The sequence below is a fragment of the Heteronotia binoei genome, chromosome 9 (assembly GCF_032191835.1).
Source record: "Heteronotia binoei isolate CCM8104 ecotype False Entrance Well chromosome 9, APGP_CSIRO_Hbin_v1, whole genome shotgun sequence".
Lineage (NCBI taxonomy): Eukaryota > Metazoa > Chordata > Lepidosauria > Squamata > Gekkonidae > Heteronotia > Heteronotia binoei.
The window spans coordinates 126,395,586-126,422,495 of NC_083231.1; the positions used below are offsets into that span (position 1 = coordinate 126,395,586).

A 26,910-nucleotide genomic window follows, 5' to 3' on the forward strand; every position below is an offset into this window, starting at 1 on the left:
TCCACCCATTAGTGCTGTTTCAGAAGCAGCCCACCGTCTGCTGTGAGGTCCTTCACTCCACCAGGAAAGTAGTTGCCCAAGTAATTTACGCCAAAGACATTTTCAAGAACACCCTTCCCTGTGCACGCAAAGTGGGCCCTGCCTCTGCAGCCAATAAAGGCAGCAACTGCACCAAGGTCAGTTTGGGTCCAGCCCCACCCCCCCAGCTCCCTTCTCCCGGTCAGGTGGCTCCATCCTTGCTTCTCTGCTTGCATTTGGCAAGATGCTTCTCCCTTTGTTTGTGACTGAGGGCTGTTTGGCCAGAGTTTGTTACCCCTTCTGTCTTCCTCCGAGGGGGAACACTGCTCCCCTGGATGGCTCCCTGGCCTCCGAGGCTGGCCAGACGGACACCCTCCTTTCTCTCTGCTGCAGGCAACATGTCCAGTCTGAGAGTTTTCAGTACAGTGATTTTATTTATCAGCTCTTTAAAAGACGCATGATTTGCCGATAACAATATTAATCTAAAACAAAACACGTAAGACGCAAACATTAAAGTAGCCCACAATAAATTAATAGGAGGCTCCTCGTCACATTCCCCAGTCATTTCCCCTTCTTCTATTAACTCACACTGGTTGTACCAGAATTAGTGTTACTTTTTGTTCCCAGAGTTCCAAGAAAGGCTTTCACTTTTAAAAGGCGGCTTCTTTTTCAACACCTTCTGAGAAACATGGGAAGCTGGTCACCTTCCCACCTCCTCCTGTGGAGGGGACCAGATGCCCGAGGGATGCTTAACCTCCATGCCGCACCCCCTCCAAATCTCCACCACAGCCAGTTTTTTAGGAAGAGCTGCTTCCTCTCAAAGGAACCCCTCCAGCCTGTCTCTGTGTTGCTCACAGGAGCCTGGGTGAGGAATTACGCCCCCCTCCCCAATGACTCCAGCCCATAAGAGAGGCCCGGTCTGCTGCCCCCCCCCTTGCAGGTGATTGACAGTTCAGGCCAAAGCTCCACACTGAGGAGGCTCCTCTTCAGAAACCCGAGGCAACTGGGGTGGGCTTTCTGAACGGCAGGTCACTTGCATGGGTGCTGAACTGCATTTCCCTCCCCCCAGGCCCTGGGTACATGACCCATGGATTCAAGGCACAGTTTTTGGCTCCTAGACGTGGGGGTCTTTCTCTCCCTCCAGTCCCTGGAGATACCCTCCCCCACCATGTCCAAAGATGTGCAAACGGGCGGGGGGGGGTGGGAGGAGAAGAGGCCCCAAGCTGTTCTCTGAAGCCAGGGGGGAGTGATCCAAGCCAGGAACAGCAGTTCTCCAGCAGGGGGGGGGCGGGCAGGACTCTCCACCTGCCCCCCCAAGCATCCCTCAGGTCTGGCCTGCCTCCTGCAGCCTCCCTCCCTTAGGCAACACCCAAACCAAAAAGACTAGCCTGCCAGACAGCCTTCAGTTGCTCACTGGGAGGGAGGGCAGTGCAGCCAGACGCCATTAGGGCCTCCCCCTCCCCGCAGGCCCCGCTTGCTTCCTCCCCACAGCATTTGCATGACACCAAGACCACTGGAAGCACGTTTATGCACAGGACGAGAAACTGCCGCCCTCCCTCCCTCCCTGGAGACCCCCAGCACAGCCCCAGCGACCTTGCTTCCCCTGCCCCCTCACCCACCGCAAGACCCTGACCTCCCCTGAGAGGCTGCCGGCCATTGGGTTTGGAGAGCAATGCCCCGCCCACCACCCAAGCAGGTGAGGCACCGCCCCGCTTAGAGCCGACTGCCTTTGCCCTGGCCCCACACCTGCCACCTCCAGCCTTCCGGGCTCGTGGCCGGGGCTGTCTGCTCCCCGCAGAGGCCTCACTGAAGCACGCAGACGTCCTCGCTGTTGTCTGCAGCCTTGGCGGCCAGAGGCTCCTCGCCCTGGGGTGGGGGGGACGACACTCCTCCCGCCATCTTCTCCCGCAGCTCCAGCAGCAAGTCCCGGCTCTCACTGGGGGGCAGGTTGCTCAAGTAGTACGGGGGGGCCACTTCTGCCAGCCTGCGGGGAGAGAGGAGGGCAGCGATGAGGCTGGTGGCAGTGACGCCCCCCCCCCCCGGCAACTCCTCAGAACTCCCCCCAAGCCACAGCACAGCGATCCCAGTGGCAAGGCTGGAGACGTGGAGGCCGAGGGCCCGGAAAGGGAGAGCTGAGCAGTCATTGGCCTGGGTGGAGGGCAGTGCGGGCAGGGGGGTCTTTCCATCCCTCTGCATACCTGGGAGTCTCTCAAATATTGTAAGGAAGCAACACAAAAGGCAAAATCCATGCTGGAGACTGCTTGCAAGAGAACAGCCAATGACGCCCTTGCAACAGATCTATGGGAAACTCCCATTTGGAAGTCTGTGTAGGGTTCTCATTCCCAAACCTCACAAAGGCCGCTGCAGAGCTAGAAAATGTACAGAGGGGGACAACCAGGATAATGGCGGGGCGGGGCGGGGCTGGGGGGTTGGAGCCCCTTCCCCACGAGGGAAGGCCTTTCAGCTGAGAAAAGAGGGAGTGGGGGAGGGGAGGATGTGCCAGGAGCTGTGCCTCCAGCTTCAGGGCACCCACCAAGGTCCATCAGCATCATGGAGTGCCTCTTTTTTCCAACCACCAACTAAAATCTAAAATTAGTCACCACTCAACATAGTGACACTGGCAAGGAAACGGCCTTCTAAGGTGGCTGGACTGAGTCATGGGGGAGACAGAGGTCCACTAACAGCTACCAGCTGTGGTGAGTAAAGGGCACCTCCAGAGGCCGTGGGGAGGGGGACCTCCAAGTCCCAGCCCTCAGAGGGGAAGGCTTGGGCCTCGACGCCCCATCTGTTGCTCTTCCAGGGCAACTGGGTGAGAAAGGTGGTTGGCCTCAGGATCCCACAACATCACCCGCAAACAGATTTCAGTTTCTCTCATAATATGTGTAGTTTCCTCAGAATTTCTTCTTGTCAGGAAAAAAGGGTTCACTGTAGCTTCAAAATGTCCAGACCTTCTGCATTGCTACGGAAGCTCTTGCAGTCATAATAAAGGCACAGAATCCCCACCCCCAAAAGGAAAAGGCCAGAATCTAAGACCCGCGAGACCACCAACAGCCGGCCCCCGCCCAGCCCCAGGATGCTCACATGTCCGGCTCAATCTCTGAGACGACGCTGAGGCAGTTGTCCAGCGAGATGGTGAACTCATGATAGAGCAGCCACGGCGGAGGGGGGTGGGGCGGCTGGCGCAGCCGGTAGCTGCAGGTGGGGGGCAGCTGGGCCACGTGCTTGCTGGTCAGCAGCAGGTAGTTGCCGGAGCCGTCGATGTCACGAGCCACCTGCGGGGGAGAGGAGAATGAGAAGAACCCAACTGGAACAGCTTCCCCCTCTGCTGCCCGAGACAGGCTGTGGGCTCTTCTGCGAAGGACCCAAGGCAGAAAGAGGCTGGGAGGGAAGAAGAGCTGCCTTGGCGGGCGGGGGGGCACTTGGCCTTCCACTCCCCAGGGCCACACTGGCCAACATGACCGCCCCCCCCCCCCCCCGACTGCACCAAATCTCAGCCCCCCTTCCGGACACGAGGTGCTCGCCCTCAGCACCTGGAGTGCCCCCACCCACCTTGAGGAAGAAGCCTGAGAGGAGGGCCTGCTTGAGCCGGCGGGGGCTGTCGTCAGAGCCAAAGGCCGGCGGGGAAACAGGCAGCTCAATGCGCTCCATGACCTCCAGGAGCTCCGCCCGCACTGCCCTGGCCAGCTGCAAGGCTGCCTCGCTCACCCCATGCTTCCGGCACCAGCTTTCTGGGTCGCTCTCTGAAGGAGGCAGGGAGGGGAAGAAGGAGTAAGCAAGAGGCCAGCAGCAGCAGCAGCCCCCCCAGCCCCCCTGTCCCCCCGGCCACTCACGCTGCAGGAAGGTGTTGAAGACGTTGATGAGGGTGAAGTGGTCTCCAGCAGGGTGCAGCAGGGTGCGCTGCCTTGCCAACACTGCCTCCCCCCAGCGAGTGGGTGGGGTGACGAAGCAGGGCCCCGCTGCAGGGAGGGGGGGAAGAGCGAGAGAGCAGCTCAGGCCAGTGACCCAGGCAAGGGGGTCTAACAGCAGAGGGGTTCACGGGGTGGAGGGAAGAGGAGCGCACCTGTCAGCATGGCGGCCAGCGTGAGCATCTCTTGGACACACTCAAACTCACAGGAGGCCAGGAGGGCCTTGGCCAGCTGGGGATCAACCGGGAACTCGGACATGATGATGCCCACCTCCGAAAGGCTGCCGCCATCATCCAGGGCGGCCAAGTAGTCCAGGTCCTCCAGGGCCTGCATGAGGGACTCCGGGGCTGGGGAGGGAAGAGCGGCAGGGCTGAGGCGGAGCAGGCCTCCCACAGCGCCGGGGCCCCCACCAGCCCCGCAGCCCCTCCTCACCTGGCCGGTCGAGGAAGTCGCACTGGCCCATGTCCGCAATGTCCAGCCTCTTCAGCAGCAGCACCAGGCGGCTCAGGTTGGCCTCCGTGATGCGGGCCGGAGGCAGGGCAGGGAGGCTCTCCTCGTAGAAGGACTCGGTGTAGAGGCGCAGGCAGGTCCCTGCCGGGCACAGGAAAGGGCTATGGGAACGAGGCGCCCCCCAGCAGCAGACCTGCCCTCTGCCTGGCCCCGCCAGACTCACCTAGGGGGCTCCCAGCCGCCCTCAGCCGCCGGCCCTCCGCCTGCTTCTTGCTGATCGGGCGCAAGCCCTGTGACTCAGCCCGGATCTGCGGATTGTAGACCTGCCCAGGAGAGACAACGGGAGAGGGTGAGGAGGGCAGACATGCTCCACCCGCAGAGGAGCCACGGGTCGCTGCCAGCAAGCAAGCCAGAGGAGCTGGGGGGGAAATAACTCCTTCATTGGCCAGGCTGCTGGAGAAACACCAGCTGCACCCGCCTCGCTCGGCTGCCAAGCGTGGCCAGGATTCCCCAGCAGAGAGGGGCAGGTGGCTGAGTGCTCCCTGGCCGCAGAGCTGGCAGGACGGGGAGGGCGGGAGGCAGGGCACCATCTCTGCAGGCTCCCCCTGGGCTCAGCTCCGAGAAGCGGGCTGGACGCCTGCCCCAGGAGCACCCCCACTCACACTGCGCAGCTCCAGCCCCGTGTCGATGACATGCCGGACGCTCCCCACGGAGAAGGCGGAGTCTGCCAGCCAGTGGGTGACAATCACCCGGCGTGCCGGAGGCTCCAAAGTCTCGTACAGTTTTTGGACCTGCCGCCCCACGCTGGGATGAAGGGGCAGCACCAGCAGGGAGCCCAGGCAGGGGTCCAAGGCCTCTGCTGCCCCATGGAGGGCCTCGCAGCACTCCTGGATCTCCTGGCGGGGGAGGAGGGGAAAACGTCCGTGACTGGGGTGTCCCACCAGACCCCAAACTCTGTCCACCGGCCTCTTCCCCTCCCAACATGCTCCGTTCCCCCTGCCCCAACCACCTTCCTGGGCCAGCCCCCTGCGCAGCGGCTGCCTCACTCCAAAAGCTCTCTGAGCTGGAGAAGAGACACCTGCCTGCCAAGAGGCTACGTCTGTCAATGGCTACTAGTCACAGGGGCTGAGGGGCACTAAAGCTCTGAATCCCAGGGGAAGGCGTTAGCCTCTTGTTGGTCCTCCAGAGGCAGTGGTTGACCTGACCCAGCAGGGCTCTTCCGATGCTCTTTTCAGGAGAAGGCCTCGGCCTCTCTGCCCCATTGTTGGCCCTCCAGAGGAACTGCCTGGCCACTCTGTGAGACAGGAGGCTGGACTAGATGGACCCTCACTGGTCTGACCCATCAGGGCTCTTCTAATGCTCTTCTCAGGGGAAGGGCTCAGCCTCTCTGCCCCGTTGTTGGCCCTCCAGAGGAACTGGCTGGCCACTGTGAGAGACAGGAGGCTGGGACTAGATGGACCCTCCGTGGTCTGACCCAGCAGGGCTCTTCTAATACTCTTCTCAAGGGAAGGCCTCAGCCTCTCTGCCCCGTTGTTGGCCCTCCGGAGGAACTGGTTGGCCACTGTGTGAGACAGGAGGCTGGACTAGGTGGACCCTCCCTGGTCTGACCCAGCAGGGCTCTTCTGATGTTCTTATGAAAGCCTCTCTGCCCTGTTGTTGGCCCTCCAGAGGAACTGGCTGCCCACTGTGTGAGGCAGGAGGCTGGACTAGATGGACCCTCCCTGGTCTGACCAGCAGGGCTCTTCTGGTGTTCTTCTCAGGGGAAGGCCTCAGCCTCTCTGCCCTGTTGTTGGCCCTCCAGAGGAACTGGATTCCCTGCTGGCCTGTCCAGCCAAGCTGAGAGGCATTTGTTTCAATAGAGGGAGAGGATACAGGCCACATGATCAAATGATCTTAAGGGACCCTTCACATCCGGGCCACTTGCTATTTGAGATTTTACCATCAGGTAGGCGATATAGAGTGTTGAAGGCAAAGACAAATAGATTCAAGGACAGCTTGTATCCAAGTGCCGTGGTTAAGCTAAATGCAGGGTTATGAATGGTTATGTGTTTTTAGATGCATTTAAATGGTCTATGTATATGTCCTTTTGTAGATGTGATTTTGGTATGTTTGTGGAAGAGCACCTCATTTCGTTGCTCTCATTTTCTTGAGAACAATGACTATCTATCTATCTATCTATCTATCTATCTATCTATCTATCTATCTATCTATCTATCTATCTATCTATCTATCCTATCTATCTATCTATCTATCTATCTATCTATGCTTGTAGAGGAAGAGAATGCAGAAAGGTTGTTTCCATTCTGAACCCCCAACCAGCAGCCTAAAATGGCTCACGTGCCCCCCCCCCCCCTTCTGACCAGACTGCTCCTTACCTGCTCGCTGGCCAAGAAGACCATCACGTCTCCAGCTTCCTCCTCCTTGTGCAGCTCCAGCACGGCTTGGCAGGCAGCAGCCACCCGGCCCTGAGGAGGGAGGGCTCCCGGTAGGTCAGGCGGGGGGCAGGGGCAAGCGGCGGCACCCGCACCAGCGGGGCATCAGGACAGAAGCGGCAGAGTGGCTCCTCCAGCGAGGGGCTCCATCACCACTATGAGGCGCAGCTCGGGGCGCTGGCGCTGAGCGTCCTTCAGCAGTCCCAGGAGCAGGTCTGTGGCCACCGTGCGCTCCTGGGCCTCATCCAGCACCACCACCCCATACTGCCGCAGCAGGGGGTCAGAGGTCATCTCCTGCAAGAGGACCTCATCCGAGCAGAACCTGCAACCCACACAAGGGCAGGTGGTGACCTAGAAGAGGCTGCGCTACCGGCCCCTCAATCACCAGCACTTCCCAGCGAGACCACGCAATAAGTGACAGCCGACAAAGGCCCCCAACGAGACAGCCAAGCAGCAAAGCACCCCTTACCTGAGCAGGGTCTCCGGGATGCAGCAGTCCTCGTAGGGGATGCAGTAGCCCACCTCGTGGCCCACGTTGAGGTCCATTTCATCTGCCACGCGCAGGGCCAGGCTCAAGGCAGCCAAGCTGTGGGGCTGAGCGCAGACCACCTGGCCATGGGCAAACTGCAGTGAAAGCGCATACTCCGCACACCACTGAGGCACCTGAGGAAGGAAGGATGAAGGAAGGCAAACCTGAGTGCTCCTCCTCCTCACTAGAGCACGACCCTGGCCCATCTGGGAAAGGCTGCTCCCCAGAAGACACCACCCGAGGAGGAGAGATGGCACAGGCAGCGTGTGTCACTCTGGGGGGCCCAGCTTCAAGAGCTGCTGTCCCTGGCTCAGTCGCCAGTCTCCAACCCTGCACAGGAGTCCAGCAGAACTGAGGCAGAAAAACAGGTTTTGGCTGCTTCACACCCCAACTGCGAGAAGGTCCAGTGAGAGCAGATATGCTTCTCAATTGCACACATTTGCCACAGAACAGCATCTGCTGAATCATAGGTGGTGCATTCAGTACGGTTAAAGTTGGCTGGATAAGAAATAAGCAGTGCAAATATTCTCCCCTCCCAATCAAAGACGTCATGCTTTTTGGTGGTTCTACCCCCTGTGCCTATCCCGCTGCAACAACGCAGCCAGGCAAGGGATCCAAAGGAGCCAGCGAGGGACCCCCCCCACTCCTGTCCTCTGGGCCAAGGGGCCACTCGGCTGCCTGGCGAGGCAGTAAGCCCCCCCCCTGGGGGAGGAAGAGGCAGGCGGGGGGGGGCGCTGCAGACCCTCCCCTCCCCTCCCCCCCCCCGGGGACTGGCCTGGGTGCTCTTGCCGGCGCTCTGCAGCCCCCCCCCCCGTTGCCCCAGCAGGCAGAAGAGGCAGGCTGGGGGGGGGGGCGCTGCAGACCCTCCCCTCCCCTCCCCCCCCCCGGGGACTGGCCTGGGTGCTCTTGCCGGCGCTGGGGCTCTGCAGCCCCCCCCCCCGTTGCCCCAGCAGGCAGACGTGCCCCGCCAGGAAGAGGCAGGCGGGGGGGGGGGGGCGCTGCAGGCCCTCCTCTCCCTCCCCCCCCCGCGGGGGACTGGCCCGGGTGCTCTTGCCGGGGCTCTGCAGCCCCCCCCCCGGTGCCCCAGCAGGCAGACGTGCCCCGCCAGGAAGAGGCAGGCTGGGGGGGGCGCCGCAGACCCTCCTCTCCCCTCCCTCCCCCCCCCCCCCCGGGGACTGGCCTGGGTGCTCTTGCCGGCGCCGGGGGGCCCGGAGAGGAGCAGGAGCGGCGGGCGGCGGTGGAGGTGGCGCAGGAAGGCCTCCTTGGCGGGCCAGGCCGGCAGCCCCCGGCGCCCCCGCAGCAGCTCGGCGTAGCGCGACGAGAAGGGCAGCCCGTCGAAGGGGTTCCGCGGCAGCTCTCCTTCCTCCTCCTCTCTCCGCGCCTCCATGGCCGGCCTGCCGGGGGAAGCGATGACCCCGCCCACCCCCCTGCGGCCCCCGGGGACAGGGGCACGTGACGCCACTGCTAGCCAATGGGCCGCTCGCTTCCTCTTCCTCTGGCGGGGGCGGAGCCGAGGGGCACTTCCGGCCACGCGCCCGCTCGTGGGGAGCGCTCTTTCCTCGCGCATGCGCTCCGCCTGCCGGCCCTGGTCCGGCGGGAGACCCAGAGCAAAGAGAGAGAGAGAGAGGGAAGGAAGGAAGGAAGGGGGCTCCGGGGCCTCCAAGACTCCCACCCTGCGAGAGGGGCCTTCGCCAGTCCAAAGACCTCTTTGGTTCAGCATCTGTATCATAAAGTTGGAAGGGACCTCCAGGGCCATCTAGTCGAACCCCCTGCACAATGCAGGAAACTCACAAACACCTCCCCCTAAATTCACAGGATCCTCATTACTGTCAGATGGCCCTCTAGCCTCTGCTTCAAAACCTCCAAGGAAGGAGAGCCCACCACCTCCCCAGGAGGAAGCCTGTTCCACTGAGGAACCGCTCTGTCAGGAAGTGCTTCCTAATAGAATATAGAATCCTAGAGTTGGAAGGCACCCCCAGGTCACCTAGTCCAACTCCCTGCACAATGCAGGAAACTCACAAACGCCTCCCCCTAAATTCACAGGATCTTCATTGCTCTCAGATGGCCATCTAGCCTCTGTTGAAAAACCTTCAAGGAAGGAGAGCCCACCACCTCCCGAGGAGGAAGCCTGTTCCACTGAGGAATCGCTCTAACGGACAGGAAGTTCTTCCTAATGTTGAGCCAGAAACTCTTTTGATCTACTTTCAATTTATCAATGGTTTGGATTTGGAGGAAGGAAGAGAGGGGATGCTTATTGAATCTGCAGAGGATACTAAATTGGGAGCGGTCTCAAATACAGTAGAAGACAGAAACAGGATGATCTTGACAGGCTGGAAAGCTGGGCTGAAACCAATAAAATGGATTTAATGCGGATACATGTAAAGTTTTGCATTTCAGAAGGAAAAATCCAATGCATAGTCATAGATGGGGAGACTTGTCTTAGGAGTAGTATATGCGAAAAGAATCTAGGGGTCTTAGTGGGCCATACGCTGAACATGAGTCAACAGTGTGGCTCAAAAGGCAAATGCGATTCTGGGCTGTATCAACAGAAGTACAGCGTCCAGATCGCGTGATGTGATGGTATCACTTTACTCTGCCCTGGTAAGACCTCACCTGGAGTCTCGTGTTCAGTTTTGGGCACAAGAAGGAGATAGACAAATTGGAGTGGGTCCAGAGGAGGGCAATGAAGATGACGAGGGGTTTGCATTGTGCAGGGATTTGAAGAGGGGGGTGGTTTCAAATGCTGAATTTGGGGTAGTGCAAGTTTGAGAGGTGGTTTGGTGTAGTGGTTAAGTGTGCCGACTCTTATCTGGGAGAACCGGGTTGGATTCCCCACTCCTCCACTTGCACCTGCTGGAATGGCCTTGGGGCAGCCATACCTCTTGCAGTTGTCCTTGAAAGGGCAGCTGCTGTGAGAGCTCTCTCAGCCCCATCCACCTCACAAGGTGTCTGTTATGGGGGAAGAAGATAAAGTTTATTTCAATTTGTATTTTAGTTTCAAGGAGATTGTAAGCCACTCTGAGACTCTGTCCTTGAAAGGGCAGCTTTTGGAGAGCTCTCTCAGCCCCACCTACCTCACAGGGTGTCTGTTGTGGGGAAAGGAGATTGTGACTGCTCTGAGACTCCTTCGGGTAACAAAGAGTGAGGTATAAATTCTACCTTGTTGGAAGGGGCTCAGGATTTTGTGGTGTGTGACCAGCATGGGCCTGTCTGAAAAAATAGCCCCGCATACTTTGCATCTCACACGCTAGACCTGGTGGCTGGGGAGGGAGGTGATCTGAAGGGGGTGGAACTGCCCCATCCTGGGCAGAGCAGTCCCTGCTGGGGCTCAGACTTAAAGTGACACCTCGACTTCATGGTGGGAGGGAAAATTAAAAGCTTCTGCCCTCGTAGCCTGATGGATGTGACTGGCTGTTTCAGGGGGTGGGTTGGGGATTTTCCTGGTCATCTGGTTGGTGCTCCTGCCAGTGCCCTGGCTGAGGCACGAGGACATTCTGTGGGCAGCTGACAGCCCTCTCTCAAGCTGTCCTCTGGTTCTCTGAAGGGCTGCGGATGTCGCAGATACAAAGCAGAGGGCTAAAGCAACAATGGAGAATCACTCAGGATGCATCCAGCAAGATACAAGCTACGCCTCGCCATTATCATCACTGCTGTGCGCCAGAGATGCCAAGAAGATGGCATCCCTTCCTCACCATTGTGTCTGCACCTCACAGGCCTGTGTGATCAGCTTGCAGGAGAAGCTGTGTTTAAAACCTCTCACATCTGTGCCAATGTGGACACTGCAATAGCAACCACAGGGTCAGATGGTACCAGAGCAACAGCTGTTGTTGGAAAAGGCAAGCGGCTCACTTTGCAGTCATTATGGGGTTAACTGATGCTGTTGTTCAGTCGCACAGTTGAGTCTGACTCTTTGCGACCCCCTGGACAAAGTCACGCCAGGCCCTCCTGTCTTCCACCATCCTCCGAAGTCTGCTCAAATTCATGTTTGTTACATCAGTAACACTGTCCAGCCATCTCAACTTCTGCTGTCCCCTTCTTCTTTTGCCTTCTGTCTTTCCTGACATCAGGATCTTCTCCAGGAAGTGCTCCGTTCTCATTTGGTGGCCAGAGTATTTGAGCTTCAGCTTCAGTATCTGACCTTCCAGGGAACAGTCTGGGTTGATTTCCCTTAGGCCTGACTGATTGGATCTTCTCGCAGTCCAAGGGACTCTCAAGAGTCTTCTCCAGCACCACAGCTCAAAAGCATCTATTCTTCTGCGCTCAGCCTTCCTTATGGTCCAGCTCTCACAGCCATACATTACTCTTGGGAATACCATTGCTTTGACTATACGGACTTTTGTTGGCAGGGTGATGTCTCTACTTTGTATTCTACTGCCCAGGTTCGCGATAGCTGTCCTCCCAAGGAGCAAACATTTTTTAATGTCATGGCTACAGTCACCATCTGCAGTGATCTTGGATCCCAGAAATGTGAAGTCTGTCACTACTTCCATGTCTTCCCCTTCTATTTGCCAAGGTGCGATGGGGCCGGATACCATGATCTTAGTTTTTTTTATGTTGAATTTCAAGCCTACTTTTGTGCTCTCCTCTTTCACCCTCAACAAGAGGTTCTTTAGGTCTTCCTCACTTTCTGCCATTAGTGTCATCTGCATAACTGAGGTTGTTAATGTATTTCCTGGCAATCTTAATTCTGGCTTCTGCTTCATCCAGGACAGCATTCCGCATGATGTACTCTGCACATAAATTAAATAAGCAGGGTGACAATATACATCCTTGTCGAACTCCTTTTCCTATTCTAAACCAATCAGTTGTTCTATATCCCATTCTGACAGCTGATTCTTGACCCTTATACAGGTTTCTCAGGAGACATGTGAGGTGGTCTGGTACTAGGGTGACCATAATGTCTGAAGGCCAGCCAGGGACACCTTGGGGGGGGGGGGAAGGTAGGAGTGTGCGCGCGCCGCCAGAAACAGGAAGTGACGTCACTTCCGGTGACGGCACTTCCGGTGATGTCATGCCACCGCCGGAAACAGGAAGTGACGCCACTTCCTGTGACATCATTTCCCCCACGTCACCTGCCGGAAACGGGAAGTGACATCACTTCGTGTGGCATCACTTCCCCCAAATGACATCATTTCCCCCAAATGCCACTGCCGGAAACAGGAAGTGACTTCACAGCACTTCCTGTGACGTCCCCAAAAATCCCCCAAATATCACCGCCGGAAACAATTTTGTTCTCAAATCCTGTATATACTTCATCAGTATATGGGATAAGGCACTTTCTCAACTGTGCTGCATAATGCAGCCTATTTATTTTGTCCTGTTTGCTCTGTTGGCTCTATCTGCGCCACCTTCATCACTTTCGGGGTGTGGATCCCCCAGTGGGGTGGTCTCCCGACTCCCTCCGCCGGCTATTTCTGATAGCCCTGCGCCCCCTCTTTCATTTGATATGTGTCCCGTGCGGGTGCCACCCTCCCGCCAGGAGATGCCGCAAAATGAGCCCCCTTGAGGCTTATGGCGGCAGGGCTCGGGGGAAGCGAGCTAGACTGCTGTTCTTTTGAGGGGTTATAGAGTGTTTCGAGCCCGTCCCTGTGGCATCGGTCCCATCGTTGTGGGACCCAGGGGGCCAGCGCAGTGGCACGCCGAAGCAGCCTGTCACTAATAACACAGGTCGAGATGCAGGACAGGAACCCAGAAGTGACCGACAGGCTGCTTCAGCGTGCCGCTGCGCCGGCCCCCTGGGCCCCACAACGATGGGACCGATGCCACAGGGACGGGCTCGAAACACTCTATAACCCCTCAAAAGAACAGCAGTCTAGCTCGCTTCCCCCGAGCCCTGCCGCCATAAGCCTCAAGGGGGCTCATTTTGCGGCATCTCCCGGCGGGAGGGTGGCACCCGCACGGGACACATATCAAATGAAAGAGGGGGCGCAGGGCTATCAGAAACAGCCGGCGGAGGGAGTCGCGAGACCACCCCACTGGGGGATCCACACCCCGAAAGTGATGAAGGTGGCGCAGATAGAGCCAACAGAGCAAACAGGACAAAATAAATAGGCTGCATTATGCAGCACAGTTGAGAACGTGCCTTATCCCATATACTGATGAAGTAAATACAGGATCTGAGAACAAAATTGCACCAGAAGACACAAACACAAAGCTCCCTTACACTGAATCAGTTCTTGGGTCCACCAAAGTCAGTATTGTCTAGTCCAGTCACAAACACAAAGCTCCCTTACACTGAATCAGTGCTTGGGTCCACCAAAGTCAGTATTGTCTACTCCAGGGGTGGCCAGAAAGAGGGAGGGAGGGAGGGAGGGAGGAAGGAGGGAGGGAGGCAGGGAAGGGAGGGAGAAAGGAAGGAAGGAAGGAAGGAAGGAAGGAAGGAAGGAGGGAGGGAGGAAGGAGGGAGGGAAGGGAGGAGGGAGGGAAGGAAGGAAGGAGGGAGGGAAGGAAGGAGGGAAGGAAGGGAGGGAAGGAAGGGAGGAGGGAGGGAAGGAAGGGAGGAGGGAGGGAAGGAAGGAAGGAGGGAAGGAAGGGAGGAGGGAGGGAAGGAAGGGAGGAGGGAGGGAAGGAAGAAAGGAAGGAGGGAGGAAGGAGGGAGGGAGGGAGGGAAGAAAGGAAGGAGGGAGGGAGGAAGGAGGGAAGGAAGGGAGGAGGGAGGGAAGGAAGGAAGGAGGGAAGGAAGGGAGGGAAGGAAGAAAGGAAGGGAGGAGGGAGGGAGGGAAGGAAGGGAGGAGGGAAGGAAGAAAGGAAGGGAGGGAGGGAGGGGAAGGAGGGAAGGAAGGCCGGCCGCCCCCTCCCGCCAGCAGCCCCCCCCTCTCTGCTTACTTACCTTGTTCCAGGGCGGGTGGCGGCCTCTCCTCCGGCCTGCTGGTGCTGCTGGCGGGGCTGGCAGCGGCTGCGGAGGCCGGGGAGAGGCCTTCGCTGGTCGGCGCTGGTCGCCGGAGGCCCTCCAGAGTCTCTGGAGGGCCTCCCGGGACCAGCGCCGGCGCCTCCGCGGCCTCCGCTGGTCGCCGGAGGCCCTCCAGAGTCTCTGGAGGGCCTCCCGGGACCAGCGCCGGCGCCTCCGCGGCCTCCGCTGGTCGCCGGAGGCCCTCCAGAGTCTCTGGAGGGCCTCCCGGGACCAGCGCCGGTGCCTCCGCGGCCTCCGCTGGTCTCTGGAGGGCCTCCAGCGACCAGCGGAGGCCGCGGAGAGGCCTCCGCCACCGCCACCGGGCCCCGGGCGGGGAAGGCGGTGAGTGAGGGAGCGTCCCTGCGCACACGCAGGGACGCTCCCTCCCTCACTTGCCGCCTTCCCCGCCCGCGCGCGGGGCCCACCGCCTCCGGGGCTGGCTAAACCGGGACCTCTAATGGTCCCGGTATAGCCAGCCCGGGAGGCGGGAATAGGGGGCCAGAACCGGGAGGCGGGAATAGGGGGCCAGAACCGGGACGGTCTGGCCACCCTATCTGGTACTCCCATCTCTTTAAGGACTTGCCACAGTTTGTTGTGATCCACACAATCAAAGGCTTTAGCATAGTCAGTGAAGCAGAAATAGATGTTTTTCTGATACTCCTGTGCTTTCTCCATAATCCAGCGGATGGTGGCAGTTTGATCTCTAGTTCCTCTACCTCTCCGAAACCCAGCTTGAACTTCTGGTAGTTCCCAATCCACATACTGCTGAAGCCTAGCTTGTAGGATCTTTAACATGACCTTGCTGGCATGTGAAATGAGTGCAATGGTGCGGTAGTTTGAACATTCCTTGGCATTACCCTTCTTTGGAATTGGAATATAAACTGATCTTTTCCAATCCTGTGGCCACTGTTGTGTTTTCCAAATTTGTTGACATAATGTGTGCATCACTTTAACAGCATCATCTTTTAGGACTTTGAATAGCTCAACTGGGATACCGTCATCCTTGTAGAATTCTTCTGTGTATTCTTGCCACCTCTTTCTGATCTCTTCTGCTTCCGTTAGGTCCCTACCATTTTTGTCCTTTATCATGGCCACCTTAGCACGAAACGTTCCCTTGATTTCTCCCATTTTCTTTGAGATCTCTTGTCCTTCCCATTCTATTATTTTCCTCTATTTCTTTGCATTGTTCCTTCAGGAAGGCCTCCCTCTTTCCTTGCTGTTCTCTGGAAATCTGCATTCAGTTGGGTGAATCTTTCCTTTTCATCTTGCTGTTAGTGGTTAATAAACAGGACATGGTGTTTTGTATCTCCTATGCAGATAAAAGTAGGCTGCAGCCTGCCTGGGATGACTGAAGAGGAGGTATCTTGACCCATAACCTTCCTCTTGGTCAGTTCGCATCTTTTTTGTTCGCATCCTCTGGGAGTAGGAGGAAGGGCAGCCATCCCAGCTCAGCCATGGAAGAGTCAGGCCCTAGCTAGCAGCCGGAAGGCAGACTTTGCTTGCTTCTATCCAAGGCACCCTTCCTGGGTGTTTTTCAGCACACGGCATTTTCCCTTGTCAACTTAAGCAGGTGTCTTGCTACTCTGTCTGCACATCACCACTGACTTTTAAACTGAAATCTCAACACTTACCCAGCTGTGTGGGATAATTTGCAGGATCTGGGATATCTATAGCCTGCTGCCGGCATACACCACCTTTGCCCTTAAATCTGCTGGGCGAGGGGAAGGACTGGCCTGTCTGCCTGAGACCCTGCAGAGCCATTGCCAGGCTGAGTGGACCATGATGGACCAAGGAGGGGGGTCTGATTCAGTATGAAGCAGCTTCAGGGGGACCCACCTAGACCGACTGATGATACTGGATTCATACCCCGCCCTATACTCTGAATCTCAAGAGCAGTCACCATCTCCTTTACTTCTCCCCCAACAGACACCCTGTGAGGTGGGTGGGGCTAAGAGGGCTCCCCCAGCAGCTACCCTTTCAAGGACAACCCCTACAAGAGCTGTGGCTGACCCAGGGCCATTCCAGCAGGTGCAAGTGGAGGAGTGGGGAATCAAACCTGGCCCTCTGCACTTCACTACTACACCAAACTCCTCTCTGTGGAGGAGCCCTGGCTCAGTGGAACAGCCTTTGCTTGGGCAGCTCCCGGTCTCACCCCCAGCCTGATGGAAAAGACCACTGCCCGCCACTCTGGAGGGGTGCTTCCAGTCTGGGTAGACAATACTGACCGCGATGGCTCGCAGGGGCTGCCTGGGGGGCTCCAAGTGTTCAGCCCTGTGGCCGCCGCCTCCTCCTGGCCAGCCCCTCGATGGTGGCACTTCCTCCCTCTGATGGGACTGCAGTCTGTGCTCACCCCAACCCCACTATCGGAAAATCACCTGAGAGGGTGGAGGGATCAGAGGGGGGATACCCCAAAGGGCCCTCTCGCCAGCACCCCGAGAAGACCGGGTGAGCAGCACACAGGGAAGCCCCTCTTCCTTCTCCTGGCCTCCACCCATTGGGCAGGACTTCCTCTCTTGCCCCCACTTCGTTCTTCACTCACAGTTCTCCGTTCTGGCTGAAACCCAAGGTGGATCAACTTGGTATAAAATGGTGTAAAATCAAAGAGCACGAGAGACCGGGGGCCTGCCAGCCTCCATGGAGCAGGGGGCAACGCACTTGCATGGATCCCACCCCCACGACAGTTGTCCTCTCCATTGAATCCTCACCACCACCTGTGAGGTAGGCTTGGCTGAGTGTGTGTGGCTGACTCAAGGCCACTCGTCCAGCTGGCAGGGCAGGGCAGGGCAGAAGGGGGTTCATACCTGGAGCTTCCAGATCTGAGACCAACACAACAGCCCCTGTGCAGACCCCGCCAGAGGCTCCCGAGCAAGACAGACTCTGCCCTCCCGCCCTCCCTAGAAGGCAGCTTCCCCAGCAGCCCTGGAGTATTGGCCTGGTCGAGTAGCAGGTTCGCAAGGACCGCTCAGCAGGGCTCAGCTGTAGCACTCAAAGGAGCTGCTCCCACGCACACACGAGAAGGTGAGTCATTTTTATTTTGATAGCGAAAGCCTCCCCCCCCCCCGGCTCCAGGGCCCCCCAGTGCTGTGCTGAGTCCAGGGCCCGGAGCGAAAGCGCAGGTGGGCTGGGATCAGCCCGGGACACACGGAGTTGGAGTAGCCACAGGTTGCTCATCGTCCACGGCAGCCCTCCACGCCCATAGCCGCCACTGCCCGTTGCCAAGTCCAGAAGAAGTTGCATGATCTGCTCAGCGGTTCCCCTGGCTCTGGGGCATCCCGTATTTCTCTGTGTATTTCCTGCGGAGGCAAGGGAAGCCTGAGGCAGTGCCCAGCAGAGCCAGCCAGCCAGTCTGCCCTGCCCAAGCACCACAAGCCCTCCTTGCCCCCTCCAGCCTCACCTCCTGGCGTAGTCAAAGAGCGCCCGCTTCCGGTCCTGCAGGGAGAGGTGCCTGGCCTCCGGGGACCTGGCAAACACCTTCAGGGGCAGCTGCAACCACAGAGAGAGAGAGAGAGAGAGAGAGGAGAAGAGGGAGGGAGTCACCCCCTTGCCCTAGTGCATGCTTGCTTTCTCCTCCTCCCCCCACCCGAAGGCGGTCTGCACGTACCGCAGCTGGAGGAGGAGCCGCAGGGGGCTGAGCACTGGAGACGGATGGGCCAAGCAAGGAGGGCTCCTCTTCTGCCTCGCTGGGGGTGAAGGGAACCCGCCCCTCCAGCAGGTTGGCAATGGTGGCGTCCACGCAGTTTGTCTGGGCTGGGGAGAGAGGCAGGCCATATGTGAGAGGCAGGGCGAAGGGGAAAAACCAACAACCCTGGGCCAGACTTCCTCCAAGCGTGGTGGCTCTTGGATCTGGAGTATCAAATTGATTCCTCTTCCAGATCACCTCCAACGGACTTTAAACATCCCCCGCCGCCAGCCTCCTCCTGGGTTTAAATTAACACTGAATTAATGGACTATATTGATCCTTTATCCTCATTATGTGGTTTTATTATGGGATGCTGCTTATACAAGTTTTTCCGGAGAGCAGTGGGGTTTAAGTCTTCTCCAAAAACTAACACTGAAATTCAGCGACACCGCACCAATACAAGCAATGCTTATTCTGACACAAACTTTGGCGAGACAGTGGTCATGTAACCAGGCATTGGAAAGGTAGACTGAGGGACCCTCCTGCACACCTGATCAAGTGAGGCCTGACTCAGGAGAACTCCAGTGGACCAAGTCCTGCATTTAAGGTGGCTCCCGCCTAGTTCTGCTGCAAAAGACTAACGCAGTCACCTATGTGGAAATCAGCTGGTTTATGCCGCCTTCCAACTCACTCTGTCTTGCCTTACTGACGCTTTCCTTGCTCTGCAATGCCCAGGAGGGAACCTTGAGCTCCACCTTTCAGTCACCAATCTGCAGCAGCCCCCCTCCCACACCCTCCCAGCATCCACTCACTCACCCAAGTCTTTGCGAATGACTGCCAGGGGCACGTGAGGCAGAACTTCCTTGACACGCTGAGCCATGCCTGTCAAGTGGGGTGTATCCTCCGTGGGGGGTGAGCTGGAGGAAGCCTGAGGCCGGGCTGCCAAGGGCTGACTTGGGACTGGGAAAGAGAGAGATGGGTGAAACACAAGTGTTTGCTGAAGGTCCCACCTCCAGGGCAATTCTGGGGCGCAGCCACCTTCCTCCCTTTCTGGGACCGCTTGCCACAGGCAGAGTGAAGTTGTCACTAACATCCTCTCCTGGGGAAAAATCCACCCCCCCCCCCACTTCTACAAGCCAGAGCACAGATGGGGCTAGCAAGGCCAGGCCCGTGGGATGACCATGTTGATGGGCGCAGTGGGAAGAATGGCTCAGTTGAGGGCTGGAGGACCGTGGCCCACCTGGGGCATAGGGAGTTGGAGGGCCGTAGCTCACCTGGGGCATAGGGGGCTGGAGGGCCATGGCTCACCTGGGGCATAGGGGGCTGGAGGGCCATGGCTCACCTGTGGCATAGGGGGCTGGAGGGCCGTGGCTCACCTGGGGCATAGGGAGCTGGAGGGCCGTGGCTCACCTGGCGCGTAGAGGGCTGGAGGGCTGTGGCTCACCTGGGGCATAGGGAGCTGGAGGGCCGTGGCTCACCCCACCTGGGGCATAGGGGGCTGGAGGGCTGCGGCTCACCTGGGGGATAGGAGGCTGGAGGGCTGCGGCTCACCTGGGGGATAGGAGGCTGGAGGGGCCGTGGCTGACCTGGGGCATAGGAGGCTGGAGGGCTGTGGTTCACCTGCAGCATATGGGGCTGGAGCGCTGTGGCTCACCTGGGGCATATGGGGCTGGAGGGCTGTGGCTCACCTGGGCATAGGGGGCTGGAGGGCTGTGGCTCACCTAGAGCATAGGGGGCTGGAGGGCTGTGGCTCACCTGGGGCATAGGGGGCTGCTGTGGCTCACCTGGGGCATAGGAGGCTGGAAGGCTGTGGTTCACCTGCGGCATATGGGGCTGGAGGGCTGTGGCTCTCCTGGGGCATAGGGGGCCGGAGGGCTGTGGCTCACCTGGGGCATAGGGGGCTGGAGGGCCGTGGCTCACCTGGGGCATAGGGGGCTGGAGGGCTGTGGCTCACCTGGGGCATAGGGGGCTGTGGCTCACCTAGGGCATAGGGGGCTGGAGGGCCGTGGCTCACGTGGGGCATAGGGGGCTGCTGTGGCTCACCTGGGGCATAGGAGGCTGGAGGGCTGTGGTTCACCTGCGGCATATGGGGCTGGAGGGCTGTGGCTCTCCTGGGGTCTGGAAGGCTGTGGCTCACCTGGGGCATAGGGGTCTGGAAGGCTGTGGCTCACCTGGGGCATAGGGGGCTGGAGGGCTGTGGCTCACCTAGGGCATAGAGGGCTGGAGGGCCATGGCTCACCTGGGGCATAGAGGGCTGCTGTGGCTAACCTGGGGCATAGGAGGCTGGAGGGCTGTGGTTCACCTGCGGCATATGGGGCTGGAGGGCTGTGGCTCTCCTGGGGCATATGGAGCCGTAGGGCTGTGGCTCACCTGGGGCATAGGGGGCTGTTGTGGCTCACCTGGGGCATAGGGGTCTGGAGGGCTGTGGCTCACTTAGGGCATAGGGGGCTGGAGGGCCGTGGCTCACCTGGGGCATAGGGGTCTGGAAGGCTGTGGCTCACCTAGGGCATAGGGGGCTGGCGGGCCATGGCTCACCTGGGGCATAGGGGGCTGGAGGGCCGTGGATCACCTGGGGCATAGGGGGCTGGAGGGCTGTGGGTCTCCTGGGGCATATGGGGCCGGAGGGTCGTGGCTCACCTGGGGCATAGGGGTCTGGAGGGCTGTGGCTCACCTGGGGCATAGGGAGCTGGAGGGCTGTGGCTCACCTCACCTGGGGCATAGGGGGCTGGAGGGCTGCGGCTCACCTGGGGGATAGGAGGCTGGAGGGCCGTGGCTCACCTGGGGCATAGGGGGCTGGAGGGCTGTGGCTCACCTGGGCATAGGGGGCTGGAGGGCTGCGGCTCACCTGGGGGATAGGAGGCTGGAGGGCCGTGGCTCACCTGGGGCATAGGGGGCTGGCGGGCCGTGGCTCACCTCACCTGGGGCATAGGGGGTTGGAGGGCCGTGGCTCACCTGGGGCATAGGGGGCTGGAGGGCTGCGGCTCACCTGGGGGATAGGAGGCTGGAGGGCCGTGGCTCACCTGGGGCATAGGGGGCTGGCGGGCCGTGGCTCACCTCACCTGGGGCATAGGGGGTTGGAGGGCCGTGGCTCACCTGGGGCATAGGGGGCTGGAGGGCTGCGGCTCACCTGGGGGATAGGAGGCTGGAGGGCCGTGGCTCACCTGGGGCATAGGGGGTTGGAGGGCCGTGGCTCACCTGGGGCATAGGGGGCTGGAGGGCCGTGGCTCACCTGGGGCATAGGGGGCTGGAGGGCCGTGGCTCACCTGGGGCATAGGGGGTTGGAGGGCTGTGGCGCAGTCGCTTCAGGTGCTCTGCTTTGTCAGCAGCAGTGAGCCGTGTTGACACCACATCAAGCTCCAAGGCCAGGAGCTGCAAGAGGCACAGAGATCAATGGGGAGGCTCCCTGTCCAGAGGAGCCCCCCCTGTCAACATCCCTGACACCAACCGTGGGGGGGCCCCAGCCGGTAGGATGCTGTGGAATACGAGGGCAGCGAACACCATAGTCCCATGGCTGCCATGGGGAAACCCCACCCTGGGCTTCAGTCCTTACCTCTTGGACTCGAAGAGCCAGCTCCTCCCGCGTCTCTTCAGCTCGCCTGCAGACGGAAGGGAGCCACCTGCACCAGGCCAAGAAAAAAGCCCAAATGAAGACGGGGCAACAAGCTGGCTCTCCTTCTCCCTACTGGCATAAAGGGGCCCTTCTTTTAAAGGACAACAGAGCTGCCTCCAAACACTCCTCCTCCCACCCCCAAAGAATGACAGAGAACTAGTACCTTACTTGATAAATGGTGAAGGGAACAAAGAAAGTCCAGAGCAGCTCAGTAACCCAGGAGGCATCCGCTGTGCTCTTCAAAGAGAAAGGGAAAGGAAACTATAAAAAGCCCCGGGAACCTGTGGCCGGCACACAACCCTGTTGGGATAAGGGTGGAGCAGCGCCCCCCCCCCCAAGACTCATTGTGGCAGAACACTTTGCAAAAAAAGGAAAGACCCGAATATGCGCAACGCAGGACAGGAGTGAAAGTACAACGCTAGCCCCTCTCCCTCCCCCCTAAAGCACTCACCACGGCAACAAAGGGCCTCTGCACTTGCAGGGCCACTGGCTGGACCACATCCAAGATGGAGAACGGCCACGTGCTGGAAAGGGAACAGCCCGGTCAGCAAGGCCAGGCCTGGAGAGAGGCAAGCCTATGGGCAGCACCCGCCCCTCCTGCTCGCTGCTCCCCCAGCCCACCTGAAGCGCAGAAGCCCCACCCTCCCGTTGGTGGTGGTCTCCTCAGGGAAGAGCAGCAGAGGCGGGTTGCCTCCGTGGAGGAGTAGGCCTTCAAGGACTCCAGGAGCTCTGCTCGGCTGCCCGTGCTCCCCACCTCCAGGAAGCCACGGGACCAGCAAATGAACCCAGAGGCTCCGTTCAGCATCGGCTGTTGGAGAAGAGAGAGAGACACAGAAGGCAAGAATGTAAAGCCTGAGAAACACCACCCACCCATCCTCCAGGTATCCAGAGGCCAATGAGGGAAGACAGCTCTTGGGTGCCCGGAAGCAGCCCCAAGATAACTGATGGTTCAGCTGCTACCAAAAAGTCTCACCCCATCCTCCAAGATGGGGTTGGGCAGGTAAATTGCTGGAAACTTCCTAAAGGTAGCACCACAAAATGCTCAGGTGGCATCCTTCAAGCCTGGAATGAATTTTTGAGAGGACGGTGGCTTAGTGGTAGAGCATTTGCTCAGAAAGCAGAAGGTCCCTGGTTCAATCTCCAGCATCTCCAACTAAAGAAGTCCAGGCATGGAGGCGTGAAAAACCTCAGCTTGGGACCCTGAGAGACAGTCTGAGTAGACAAGACTGACTTTGATGGACCGAAGAGGGTCTGATTCAGTAGAAGGCGGCTTCATGTGTAGAGGGAGGGATAATGGCTCAGTCGTAGAGCATCTGCTTGGTAAGGTTCAATCCTGGCATCTGCAACTAAAAAAGGGTCCAGGCAAATAGGCATGGAAAAACCTCAGCTGGAGACCCTGGAGAGCGGCTGCCAGTGAGTTGACAAGACTGACCGGGGGGGGGGGGGGTCTGATGCAGTAGAAGGCAGCTTCCTATGAGACCAGGCGTGGCTAGGCGACCCTCATGCAGGGCCCACTCACCGCATTGCAAGAGGTCAGCAAGTTGACGACGTTGTGGTCGAAGTGCGTGACGTGGTTGGCGATGTAGACGCGGGCGCGGAGGCCGTGCTGCCGAGGCTGGCTCTGCCGCACCAGGAGGCCGAGCACGGAGCACATCACCCGCACGACAAACCTGCGGAGGGCGCAGTCCGGAGGGCGCAGCTGACGAGGAAGACGTGCAGGCCGAGGAAGAGGCGCAGCAGCAGCAGGCACAGCCCCACCGGCGCGTAGAGCAGCAGCGACAGCAGCAGCAGCCCCGTCGCTCGGCAGCCTGCAGGGGGGAGAGGGCGGGCGCGCGCTTAGAGCGGGGGGGGGGGGAGGCGGCGCGCGCCCGCGGGGGAGGGAGGGGGGCTCACCGGTGGGAGTCGAAGAGGCGGTCCGGCCGGGGGCGCGGGGGCGGGCGTGCGGGGAGGCCTCCATGGCGTCCGGCCGCTCCCTCCCTCCCTCCGTCTCCCGCCTTCCCGGCCTCAGGGCCAGGCGGAGGCCCGCTCAGCCCCTGCCGCCATCTTGGCCGCGCCTGCGCAGACGAGGGAGCGCCGTTTCCGGGCCGCCCGGAGAAAGGGCGGGGCCTCCTTCCTCCGCGGCACGGGCTCCTCTTCCCGGCAGGCCTTGCGCGGCGGCCGGCACTTCCGGCCCCCAGGCGAGGAGGAGGAGCGGGCGATGCGGCGCGGTGGGCGCTGCGGGCGGGGGTGGCGGCGGGGCGGGGCTGGGGCTGGGGGCGGGGCTGGGCGGGCGCGGGGGGGGCGGCGGCGGCCGTGCTGGTGGGCGGGGACGGGGAGGGGCGCCCCGTGGGGATCACGCCCCTCCCCGCGAGGCACCTTCAACTTCATCGCCGACGTGGCCGAGAAGACCGCCCCCGCCCTCGTCTACGTGGAGATCCTGGGCAGGTGAGGGAGGGGGAGGAGAGGAGAGGGGCCCCCAAGCAGAGCCCCCAGCGCCCCCTCCCCCGTCTCCATGGAGATCCTGAGCGGGGGGGGGAGTGGGAGGAGAGGCCCCCCCAAGCAGAGCCCCCAGCGCCCCCTCCCCCGTCTCCATGGAGATCCTGAGCGGGGGGGGAGGGGGAGGAGAGGGGCCCCCCAGGACCCCCTCCCCTTGTCTCTATGGAGAGCCTGAGCGGGGGGGGGGAGGGGGAGGAGAGGGGGCCCCCCAGCGCCCCCTCCCCCCGTCTCCATGGAGATCCTGAGCAGGGGGGGAGGGGGAGGAGAGCCCCCCCAAGCAGAGCCCCCAGCGCCCCCTCCCCCGTCTCCATGGAGATCCTGAGCAGGGGGGGAGGGGGAGGAGAGGCCCCCCCAAGCAGAGCCCCCAGCGCCCCCTCCCCCGTCTCCATGGAGATCCTGAGCGGGGGGGGAGGGGGAGGAGAGGGGCCCCCCAGGACCCCCTCCCCTTGTCTCTATGGAGAGCCTGAGCGGGGGGGGAGGGGGGAGGAGAGGGGCCCCCCAGCGCCCCCTCCCCCCGTCTCCATGGAGATCCTGAGCGGGGGGGGGAGGAGAGGGGCCCCCCAGCGCCCCCTCCCCCGTCTCCATGGAGATCCTGAGCGGGGGGGGAGGAGAGGGGCCCCCCAGCGCCCCCTCCCCCGTCTCCATGGAGATCCTGAGCGGGGGGGGGAGGGGAGGAGAGGGCCCCCCAGAACCCCTCCCCCCGTCTCCATGGAGATCCTGAGCAGATGGGGGAGGGGGAGGAGAGGGCCCCCCAGCACCCCCTCCCCCCCATCTCCATGGAGATCCTGAGCGGGGGGAGGAGAGGGGCCCCCCAGCGCCCCCTCCCCCCGTCTCCATGGAGATCCTGAGCGGGGGGGGAGGGGGAGGAGAGGGCCCCCCCAGAACCCCTCCCCCCCGTCTCCATGGAGATCCTGAGCAGATGGGGGAGGGGGAGGAGAGGGCCCCCAGCACCCCCTCCCCCATCTCCATGGAGATCCTGGGCAGGGGAGGGAGGGGGAGGAGAGGAGAGGGGCCCCCAGCACCCCCCCCCCTCTCCATGGAGAGCCTGAGCAGGTGGGGGAGGAGAGGGGCCCCCCAGCACCCCCCATCTCCATGGAGATCCTGAGCAGGGGAGGGAGGGGAAGGAGAGGGGCCCCCCAGACCCCCTCCCCCCCCGCCCCGTCTCCATGGAGATCCTGCATGGGATGGAGAACGTAGAGAAAGAAGTCCTTTTCTCCCTTTCTCACAATACAAGAACTCGTGGGCATTCGATGAAATTGCTGAGCAGTCGGGTTAGAATGGATAGAAGGAAGTACTTCTTCACCCAAAGGGTGATTAACATGTGGAATTCACTGCCACAGGAGGTGGCGGCCGCAAGCATAGCCACCTTCAAGAGGGGTTAGATAAAAATATGGAGCACTGGTCCATCAGTGGCTATTAGCCACAGTGTGTGTGTATATATAAAATTTTTTGCCCCTGTGTGACACAGATGTGTTGGACTGGATGGGCCATTGGCCTCATCCAACATGGCTTCTCTTATGTTCTTATGTTCAGCACAGCTTTCTAAAGGGGACAGAAAGATGAATGGGACAGAGGAGCCTGATGCTACTGTAGGCCACTCAGCAGCCCCCTTTGCTCTGAGGCAAGACACCATTGGCTAGCCAGCCCCAACCCTCCTGAGCAGCCAGCAGCTGCACCCAGCAGCTCTGAACTCACTTGCAGGTGGAGCAAAGGAGCACAAGACAGGCCTCACTCACGCTCCTCCTCCTCCACCCCTCGCGGGCCTGCTGGCCTGGCCTGTGGAAGCACCTTTTGCCGGGGGCCTCCGGCGTCTCCCCTCCTCCCTTGGGACGCACCATCGCCCTCTTCTCTTGTCGCCCTAGGCATCCCTTCTCGGGGCGGGGAGCTGCCCATCTCCAACGGCTCTGGCTTTGTGGTGTCTGCAGATGGCCTCATTGTGACCAACGCTCACGTCGTGGCCAACCGCAGGCGGGTGAGGGTGAGGCTGGCCAGTGGGGAGCTCTACAACGCTGTCGTGCGGCAGGTCGACCAGGTCGCTGACATCGCCACCATCAAGATCGACCCCAAGGTGCCAGGGGGCAAGGGCTTTTGCAACCCCCCAGGCACAGGCAGACCCCCAGATCCCTCAAGCTTCACACGCAGTGGGAGGCAGCTGTTCTGTGAGTGAGCCGATCTGAGCGGGTATTCCCGGTTCTAGACAGCGGATTGATCCAGAGATGCTCCAAAGCACTCCCCCAAAGGCCTCTTTGTGTTGCCTCAGTGGGGGGGGTGGTTGGAAGGAAGTGCTTGCCAAGGCAAGGTGCCACCCTAGGTGTCTGTCTCTTCCTCTCCCCACAGCACCCTTACCCACCTTGCCCTTGGGCCGCTCTTCCGAGGTGCGCCAGGGGGAGTTTGTGGTGGCCATGGGCAGTCCTTTTGCCCTCCAGAACACCGTTACGTCTGGCATCGTCAGCTCAGTCCAGCGAGGAGGGCGGGAACTAGGCCTGGCCGCCTCGGACATGGAGTACATCCAGACAGATGCTGCCATCGACGTGAGGCCCCTCTGGATCCTCTCCCTGGGCTGGGGAGGGGATTGGAAGGGGCTGGGACCTTTCTCCGCAAGGGCTTTGGCCACTTGGGCCCTTCGGGAGCTCCTACTCAGGATACCTTTCTCCCCCCCCTTCTCCTCCACAGTTTGGGAACTCTGGTGGCCCTCTGGTCAACCTGGTAAGTGTTCCGGGTTCTGCTGCATGGGAGAGGCAGGGGGCCCCTGGGGGCCCCGGAGGGCTTCTGCCTCTTCCTTGTGGCTGCTTGGGGATGGGGAGGGGATGGCCTTCCCTCTCGAGGGCCTCCTGGGGCAGATGGCGGTTTAGTTCCCAGCCTTCTTCCTGCCTTCTGGGCTGCAGGGGTCCCCCCTCCCCCTTCTGGTGCAGTCGGAGTTGCAGACAGCTGCCAGGGTGACTTTGTCCTCTCCTAGGATGGCGAGGTGATTGGCGTCAACACT

At 60.3% G+C, this 26,910-nt stretch overlaps 3 protein-coding genes across 3 annotated transcripts; 1 reads left to right on the plus strand and 2 right to left on the minus strand.

Annotated features, from left to right (window-relative positions):
* Nucleotides 1-1,821: 1,821 nt before the first annotated feature.
* DQX1 (DEAQ-box RNA dependent ATPase 1) lies at nt 1,822-8,721 on the minus strand. Its single transcript, XM_060247450.1, is given in 13 exon segments — nt 1,822-2,002; nt 3,100-3,290; nt 3,568-3,758; nt 3,849-3,974; nt 4,079-4,270; nt 4,356-4,514; nt 4,597-4,696; nt 5,036-5,269; nt 6,749-6,849; nt 6,852-6,951; nt 6,953-7,127; nt 7,275-7,468; nt 8,515-8,721. Coding segments are annotated over 13 exon segments (2,151 nt in total).
* An 8,514-nt stretch (nt 8,722-17,235) lies between these two features.
* On the minus strand, nt 17,236-23,495 carry LOC132577662 (lipid droplet-regulating VLDL assembly factor AUP1-like). The gene is given in 15 exon segments (XM_060247451.1): nt 17,236-17,516; nt 17,618-17,706; nt 17,825-17,970; nt 18,659-18,802; nt 21,106-21,211; nt 21,393-21,459; nt 21,616-21,689; nt 21,904-21,976; nt 22,074-22,140; nt 22,143-22,260; nt 22,972-23,144; nt 23,147-23,246; nt 23,248-23,260; nt 23,346-23,446; nt 23,490-23,495. Coding segments are annotated over 15 exon segments (1,326 nt in total). The 3' UTR covers nt 17,236-17,467.
* Nucleotides 23,496-23,649: 154 nt separating this feature from the next.
* LOC132577663 (serine protease HTRA2, mitochondrial-like) lies at nt 23,650-26,907 on the plus strand (the record flags this gene model as incomplete). Its single annotated transcript, XM_060247452.1, is given in 7 exon segments — nt 23,650-23,678; nt 23,769-23,876; nt 25,790-25,808; nt 25,810-26,005; nt 26,265-26,458; nt 26,601-26,633; nt 26,884-26,907. Coding segments are annotated over 7 exon segments (603 nt in total), but the record flags the coding sequence as incomplete, so codon positions are not given.
* Between the last annotated feature and the right edge of the window lie 3 nt (nt 26,908-26,910).